Raw genomic sequence first — 8,624 nt, forward strand, 5'->3', positions numbered from 1 at the left:
TTGCACTCGTTTTTTGTTATCCATAATTTTTGTTTCCCTTAAAGTGCTGATAACTTTGCTTTATTTTTTATTCCCTTTCGCCTTTCTAGGGATTATAAAGCATATTGAGGCCGTTGCTATGGAAAAAGTCGTAATTAAAATTTCAAGTTCAACCTCCTACTAATGCGTTCGTAAAAAGTACTTAAGATTTTTCGTTAGAGATTTCAAAATTAAAATTTTACGCAAAAACTTATAATATTTTGTTTTAATTCAAAGGGCTACTGTCTGCCCGCCCTTCTGTCAAACTACTAGTATCTTTATCCTCAAGTTCATCTTACATGTTTAGCAATAGACAATTCGTCTTTGTATGTGCAATAGGGTTTCAAAATCTGGGGTCCAACTGAGGGACAAAAAACGAAGTTTTACTACAAAATATCCTTCAAACTCTTTTCACATTAAGCCAATTTATCTTTGGGAATATGTTTGGTGGTGTCCTTTATATGTGCAATGTTGCAACCACAATTTGGAATACTAGTAATAAGGTTTTAAAATTTACATTTTCAACCTGGGGTCAAATGAGGAAGATATACATGTATATTTTACATAGTAGCCATATTATGGTGTCCTGTAGATGTAGCATAATGTTTTAAAAAATTCATTTCCACACTTGGGGCCAACTGGAGATCGAAAAACGACGTTTTCCTTTTCCTCTAAAAGTATTTGCACATTCTCACCGGTAGCCATTCCTCTGAAATTTTAGACAGTAGCCAATTCATCGTTTCGAATATGATTGGTGATGTCCTTTAGATGTGCAGTACACGGTTTGGGAATTTTCATTTTCATAGGGGAGGCCATTTGGGGACCAAAAAAAATTTGGGAGCCAAAAATAACTACATGTATGCATGTTTCCAGAATGTCTTTTATTTTACAAAGTAGCCAAAACAAATTTTAGAACATGATTGGCGGTGTCGGTGTCCTTAATATATATGCAATAATGTTTCGGACTTTTCTTTTCCATGTAAGAGGCAAATTTTGTTGCTTTTAACACAAAAACTTTCCTTTCCTTTTAAACAGTGTTCATTCTTGAGTATCAAAATAAAATATGTACTAATATATACAAGAGGCTCATGGGCCACATGCTCACCTGAGCATTTTATGCACAATTTGATACATTTATGTTCAAGTAAATTATGAAATAAGTTTTGTTACTTCTTCACCGGTCAGACAGGTACAAAGAAGAACAATTTTTGAGGCAAACACCTGCGTGCGGGTATTACTGTCTTCATGGCACCATCTAGTTAATTTGAATATCAACATATAATTATAATTGCTTCTCTCGTTATCAACATAATTGATAAAAAATGGCATGTTGGGCAACGGTCTTTGTTGACATAACGGTATTGTTCACTTTTTACTGAATCCACAGTACCGACTCTTAGTAAATGCATGTGCCATGCAAATGATTTTATTGATGATCAAGTTCAAGTTTAAACACGTGCATGTATGATATTTCGTTAAAAAGTGTTGCTCTTTAAATATTTTTAAATAAAAACCCTGATTTTTCAAAGCATTTTCATGATAGTATTTTAGTGTATAATATATATACAATGTAAATGTATTCTAGTATACAAATCATGATCTTGCTTTTCGATGCACTTAAATACTTAATAACAAGTAGCATAAACCGGTACTTGGTTTCAAGTACAGAACAATCAATGTATTAAAACTTGCAAAGTCACACCCAACTGTGACAATCTAGATGAGTAGGGAATATTGAGGAAGATCATTACTCAATCAGGATTTCCTTTTAACAACACGGGAGGGTAGCAATCGAGCATCTGAGAAAGACACGTCCTGTACGATTTCTATAGTTGTTTATAGGGATCACAATCATATCTATTTCCCCCATCTCTTCAGTTATATTTTACCAATGCACTGCATATAATGCTGTTTCATATTCTACATTTTGATTTCTTTTTAAACCCGATTATCGGATTATGTTTTGCTCTTATGGTGTGCTTCTTTATTCTGAAGAGGGTGCAGAGTCGTCTACAGTCCCTCCCCGGGCCCACAAGATGGCCAGTTGTTGGAAACATTCCGGATCTGGCATTTACCCGCCAAACCTATCGTCGTCTGCTGGAATTTCGAGATAAGTATGGAGATATTGTCCAGCTGAGACTCGGTCCTAGTTTGACAGTGGTCGTAGTGTTTGGACACGAGTACCTTAACGAGCTTTTGGTGGACAATGGGGACAAAACAAAGTTTAGGCCAAATTGGCTCCATTTACCCAATAAGCTTTTTCAGAAAACAGGTAGGATGCATCAATATTATGCTTATTCATTCCAACCATTGGGCTATAATCTGTAGTATCATCAAATATTATAGGTGAGCTGTCGAGTTTGTGTTGAGTTAGGGTTATCGTTAAACTAAGGTTAGGGTTAAGCTGAAAGGGGGTAAGGACCAGAGTTAGGATTAGGGTTAAGCTCTTAAGGTTTGACTTAGGGCCAGGGTGAGGGCTTAGGGTTAAAGTTGAAGCTAGGGTTAGGCTTACAATTTTAATACGAATAGTTACTTAATTTAATTACTAAGATATACTTTGTATTTAAGGGGATTCAACCCCCCAATAATGACAATTAAGGAACAAGACATTGCTATAGGTGGCCAAAGTATTATGGACACGAGGTCATGCGCGGATCTAGAGGGGGGTTGGGGGTTCCGGACCCCCTCCCCTCCCCTGAATTTGCAGAGTTATTAAAAGTATACACTGCAGCAAATAAAAAATGACTTTGGACCCCCCCCCCCCGAAAATGTGGATCGCCACCACGAAATAGGTGTTTTTCACGTTTTGAAAATGGAATTTACGTTTTCTCTCTCTCTCTCTCTTTTTTTTTTTTTTTTTTTTTTTTTTTTTTTTTTGGCTTATCAACAAATTTTCTAGGTTTTTATACGTTTAGGAAGGGAATTTAGGTGTTTATTTTTTTTTTATTATTTATTTTTTACTCGTCAAGAAATGTTTGGGTTGGAATTTTCTTTTTTTTTTTTTGACTGGGTTGGACACCCCCCCCCCCCCCCCGTCCCTTGGAAAAAAATTCCTGGATCCGCACCTGGAATTTGATCTATTTGGACTACGAATAATATTTTTTTTATATTATAATGTGAGATTCTATTTCTGAGATTTGATTTTTTGGGTGTCCATTTTCATAGAAATTCCTGCCCCAATCTTCCTCACGGTGTATTTATTATATGTCTAAGTTAGAGAATAGAGCGGATAAGATGCCCCTGCGTTTTGGGTTTTCCTGAAGAAAAATGCCCCCACCCCTCCTTTGAAAAAGCTCAAGTATTATGTACGTATGTTACTGGGTTATAAATGTGCTCTGTCACTTTATATGTATGTGATACTTTGAATTTTCGTTGATGCCACTATAAACTCTCAGTGTCTGACCTTTTCGGTAGGTGTTTTATGGAGTAATGGGGAAGAATGGTATTCTCTTCGAAAGTTTACCATGAATGCTCTTAAAGAACTTGGATTTGGAACAAGTAATATAGAGGAGAGAATCCTAAATGAGGCTGAACACATAATCAAAGCTATTCAATCATCGAACAAAGATGAAGTAGACCTCAGAAAGTTCATACCAAAGGCAGTTTCGAACATCATATCAGGAATTGTGTTTGGAGACAGGTAAATAGCAGATCGGACGTTTTCCAAAGCGTCAAACAAACAATAGAAGTAATAATTTTTGTAGCTTTGTCCGTACTGTTCAGTGCATATCAGATATGAAGTGGTGAATCTTTGATTAATTATGGCTTTTTGGATAGATTCGACTACGAGGACAAAGAATTTAAAGAACTGCTGGAGAATTTAGACTACATCTTCAAACATTTTGGCTATCAGCAACCGTCCATTTTCTTCCCAGCTTTGGAGTCGGTGGATCTTAGTGCACAGGTATATGTTCTTACCCCCCCCCCTTTCACCTCTGATCATTAGTGAACAGAGGTTAATTAATTCACACAGATGATTTACCACACTAATAAAACAAAAAAAAAAGCTTTGAAAAAAAAAACTACTAATCTATAATCGCTTGGACGCCTTGAGAGATATTGTGACGTGCCCTTGGTGTCGGGGATGGCGTTTTTCAAGTTTAACTTTTTTTTTTAAATCCTCTCACATGCAGCACCCATGTCCATTACATCTTAGGGCAGGGCGGCCAAGTATTTAAATAATTCAGATTCAGCACAACCGTCCATCTGAGCTTAACGTCAGGTCAACGTAAAATTTTATAATCAGACCCCCCACCCCCCAATCCCCGCTTACGCCTCGCCCAATATGCATTTTTTCAAGGACCCCATATATTTCCGTATTACCCCTCTAAGTGTCTACATAACTAACAATACAGTATTCTTCTAGACCAATGAAATTTCAAGATTTTTATCAGAGGCAAGATAAATTTATTTATTGCACACAACAACTGCTCGATTTACTCAAAGTAATATTTTATAGTCAGACCCCCCCAACCCCCAACCCTACTTGGTTTAAAAAAAAGATTTTTAAGACATGGCTATCATATTCGGTATGTGTATTTCTCCGTGTATTTAAGTTGTTTCTTTAGTGGAACACCTGTCAGATTCAGTACGCATACCCATCAAGTTCAAAATAATTTTTAATAATTTGTTTGCTTCTGAGGCATAACTTTAAATCTCGAGACTCATTTTCACAATCGATTGTATTTTTTTTTTTATGTTTCAATGTTCATATTATATGGATGGGAAAATGCACTTTTTGGTTAAGTTTTCTAAAGCTATAATGCCTGCAAAGTTCTTATTTTAAAGAAAGCTCATTACTGGAAGTCGACAACCTGCGTGATTTCTGTCGACTTGAGCTAGACAACTCTTCGACTATTTTTTTTAACGTATGTTTACAATTCTTTACATGAGACTGGGCTGGGGAAGGGGGTAAGGTAAAATTTCCCAACTTACAATTTATATAGTGTTTTGTTACAGAATATACTAAGTATAAGACATTTTGCTCATTTTGATAAAAATGTGATTGTTATTATTTAAATTCCTCACAACATATAAGTATCTGTTTTTAGGGAATATGAGAAAAAGGAAAAGAGAAAAAGTAGGATGCGAACCCTGGATCTCAAAACCGAATGTAAAACACTCACCATTACACTATATATATACTTGACTTTAAAATCCATTACTAATATTTACATATAGCTACATTTAAAGTTGTTGTTTGAAAAGGATTTAAAAAAAAATATTTTCAATTCCTGTCCATGTATTGCTTTCTATTTCAACCTATTATTAAAGTTTTCGGCAAAAAGGTCGGAAAGGTACTTGTGCATACACTGTACCAGTTTTGTATTTTTGAACTGAAATGAACGACGTGTCATATTAATTTTTGAATATACCAGGTGGTAGTAAATACAACTGTAGTCATATTGTAGTTTTTGCAATTACTACCACCGGTTAAATAAAAAAAATTACTATATGACTTGATGTACGTATTGAAGTGGAAAGGGTTTTATAGTATAAATTCAGGCATAATGGCAAAATAATGACAAAAATTTCAGCTAATTCTAAACATGTATTTATGCATGTAAGTGTTGACGAATTATATATATGTATAGAATAATTAATTGATTTCATACTAACCCCCCCCCCCTTTTTTTAAAAAGATCAAAGTTACCTAGGAATTTTTTTCCGAATAATTTTAGCATAAATTGTACGAAAGAAAAGTGAAAATAAAAGAAACATATTACATGCAAAATTACACCATATGCAAGTCCAACAATTACTATATTGCTTGGTCCAGGTAAGTATGTACATACATAATTATATATTTACAAAGTAAATATATGATTTAATTAACTTAAACTATAATTATCATAATTATTAATTTATGCAGAAAATATCAGAGAATATGGACAAAATTTATGAATACTGTCAGCTCCAGATCAAACGACACCGGGAAACATATCACCCCCAGATTATCCGCGATTTTATTGATATGTACATCGAACAACTGGACACGGGGGTTGGAGAATTATCAGGTAGGGTTTAGACTATAGTAAGTACTACATGTCGTAAGTGGACGACCAATTGATTGGGGGGGGGGGGATAATATACATGTAGTTTGTCCTTGAACATTTTGAAATGAATAATCTGTCCTCCACTGGCAAGAAAAAAAAATAAATCTGACTTTGACTGATGCTGTAGTTGTGTTGAAAAATACCTGTTTTTCTTTCAGTGTATTTTTTTTTTTTGTTTTGGCCGGACTACATTTCTTTTTTTTTAATTTTGTCTGCACGCTTGCCGTTTTGTATTTATTAACAAACTAGCCTTTGTGATTATGACGACCACAGGCCTTTGGATCACTTAAATCAGACTTTAAAAAATTGGGGTGTATAAAAAAGATATTTTTTTAACACCGTAATTTTTTTAAAAGCGATCTAAGGGCCTGTGTGACGACAGCTGCAAAGAAAATAAATCATCTGTCTCTGGTCAACTAAATATTCTGTTCTGTGAAAGCATGAAAATTACCGTAATAATATGATTCAACAGAAATCCCCCCTCCCAACCAATTCAATGGTCATGCCCTACGTTAAAAGATTATGGAAGGGTGTGGTTTATTCTATTACAAGTGTTTATTGAAAAGGGCATAAACTTGATCTATTTATGTTTCCTCTCAAGAGAGGAGTCTTTTTCAGATAATATTTGACCTTTATGCTGCTGGCTCAGAAACCTCTTCAACAGGTCTACTGTGGGTAATTTTCTATCTCATCAAGTACCCGGTGGTTCAGAAAAAGTGCAGATCAGAAATTAAAAGGGTGAGGCAATATAGGAAAGTTTATAATCTAATGATTTGATGACATCACAAATTCAATAAATGTAATTTATTTAAAAATAACTATTTTTGATAGGTAATTGGGCTTGATGCCACTGTAAGTTTTTCAGACAAGGAAAAACTACCATATGTCACCGCAACAATAAACGAGGTACAGAGGATGTCCACCTTAGGTATAAGATACAGAAATCTTTACAGTGTATTTGAATTTACCACCACAAGAGAGATAACTCCCTAATTAAATAAGGAGAAGGAAAAGATTCAATAGCTCTCAAAATGTAAAAAAAAAAAAAAAAAAAAAAAAAAGTGGTGATAATGAGTTAATTAGAATTTCCAATTTAAAAATAAAGCAGTGATATTGAGATTGAAACTATATGACCATTTTTCAGGTGCCCTGAGCCTCCCCAGAACTAGTTTAGAAGACGTGGAGATAGATGGCAAAGTGATTCCCAAAAATTCCGTCATTATTCCACATATCTACTCTGCTCATTATGACACAAGATACTGGCAGAACCCGGAGGAATTCAAACCTGAACGCTTTATTGATAAAGAAAGACATATCATCAAACACAAAGCATTCTACCCATTTTCTATTGGTAACACATTTAATTCTTAAAAATTAATGAATGACCCTTTTTTGTTTCTTATGTAATCTATGAAAATTAATAATAATATTTTTGATAACTTTGAACATAGCTTTCTATGACTGATAATAGTATAAATAAACTATATGAGAAAATGCAGTCCGTCTGAATGAAGAAGGTACATCATGTTTTAATTTTGATAAGTTGTATTTAAAATTGTTCACAGGTCCCCGTGCTTGTCCAGGTAAACAACTGGGAGAAATGGAGATGTTTATCTTTGCTGTTTCTTTAATGCAGCAGTTTGAGTTTAGCTCGGTTATCCCTCCTGAGGACCTCAGTACAGAGGGGCTCCAAACAGGGGTCACACTGGTACCATCTCAATACAGTGTCAGAATCAAGTCATCATGAAGACATGATAATACCAATAACTGAACATTCAACAGCAAAGGACTGGAGTTAAGCTGACATGAAGTAGTGACACTGAACTAGTATCGAAATGGTTCTAGATACTGAAGTGGTGAAATTAAAATTAATTTACTGCAGTAAATCAAAGCACTGTTTCAGTTATATGATTTTGAGAATTGAATTTTTCTGTTTTAAGTAGCAATTATAATTTTTTCATGATGAATATGAATAAATTATTTTTTTGAAAACCAGTGACTGGAAATTTTGTTGTAGTGAAAAACAACTTGAGAATTTAAAGTCGGCCAGAAATGTCTGTTGAAAATTTTGTCCGAAGAACTCGATCAGGCCAGGGTACCCTTTTAAATTCTTTTATTTTTAAACAAAAGCTACAATATAACTGTACATCCAAACCTGTCAAAAAATTAAATAAAATACCAAAAAATGACAACAAAAAATACCCCCGCAGATTCAGTACATGCATAAGCATCATCCCTTGCCATCTAAAAGTGTTTTACATGTATATGTATTTAAAAACTAAATTCAATTTCTGATTTATTGCTTACCATAGAGGAAATCCCTTTTTCAAATGTGAAAAGTCAACTACAAAATGACATACCGGTATTTGTACCTTTAGACCAGTAAAAAAAAAAAAAAATGATGATGATGAATTTTGAATTTCTGTCCAATAAGACTTGCAAAATTAAAAGATGAGTTGGAGATGTATACAATACATCAAGAAAAATACTGTTTTGTTTATCATGTGCAATCTAATGAAAGAACAGAAATACTGATGTAGTGTCCATTTA

The 8,624-nt window shown here is 34.2% G+C and overlaps 1 protein-coding gene across 1 annotated transcript; it reads left to right on the forward strand.

Annotated features, from left to right (window-relative positions):
• The first annotated feature begins 1,803 nt into the window (after positions 1-1,803).
• On the forward strand, positions 1,804-8,069 carry LOC133182061 (cytochrome P450 2B4-like). Its single transcript, XM_061316771.1, has 8 exons — positions 1,804-2,290; positions 3,433-3,658; positions 3,796-3,922; positions 5,891-6,035; positions 6,676-6,812; positions 6,906-7,002; positions 7,219-7,425; positions 7,640-8,069. The coding sequence occupies exons 1-8, from the start codon at positions 1,924-1,926 to the stop codon at positions 7,819-7,821; spliced, it is 1,488 nt and encodes a 495-aa protein (XP_061172755.1). The 5' UTR covers positions 1,804-1,923; the 3' UTR covers positions 7,822-8,069.
• The last annotated feature ends 555 nt before the right edge of the window (positions 8,070-8,624 follow it).

Source organism: Saccostrea echinata, unplaced genomic scaffold (genome assembly GCF_033153115.1).
Source record: "Saccostrea echinata isolate AGI-Se365-2 ecotype Australia unplaced genomic scaffold, CSIRO_AGI_Sech_v1 ptg000009l, whole genome shotgun sequence".
Taxonomy (NCBI): domain Eukaryota; kingdom Metazoa; phylum Mollusca; class Bivalvia; order Ostreida; family Ostreidae; genus Saccostrea; species Saccostrea echinata.

What these genes read in the sequence shown, in the direction of transcription:
- LOC133182061 (XM_061316771.1), top strand. Translation starts at nt 1,924, where the DNA reads ATGCTGTTTCATATTCTACATTTTGATTTCTTTTTAAACCCGATTATC. An exon ending in TAAGCTTTTTCAGAAAACAG is followed by an intron (nt 2,291 to 3,432) that starts GTAGGATGCATC and finishes CCTTTTCGGTAG; the next exon opens with GTGTTTTATGGAGTAATGGG. An exon ending in ACAGAGGATGTCCACCTTAG is followed by an intron (nt 7,003 to 7,218) that starts GTATAAGATACA and finishes ACCATTTTTCAG; the next exon opens with GTGCCCTGAGCCTCCCCAGA.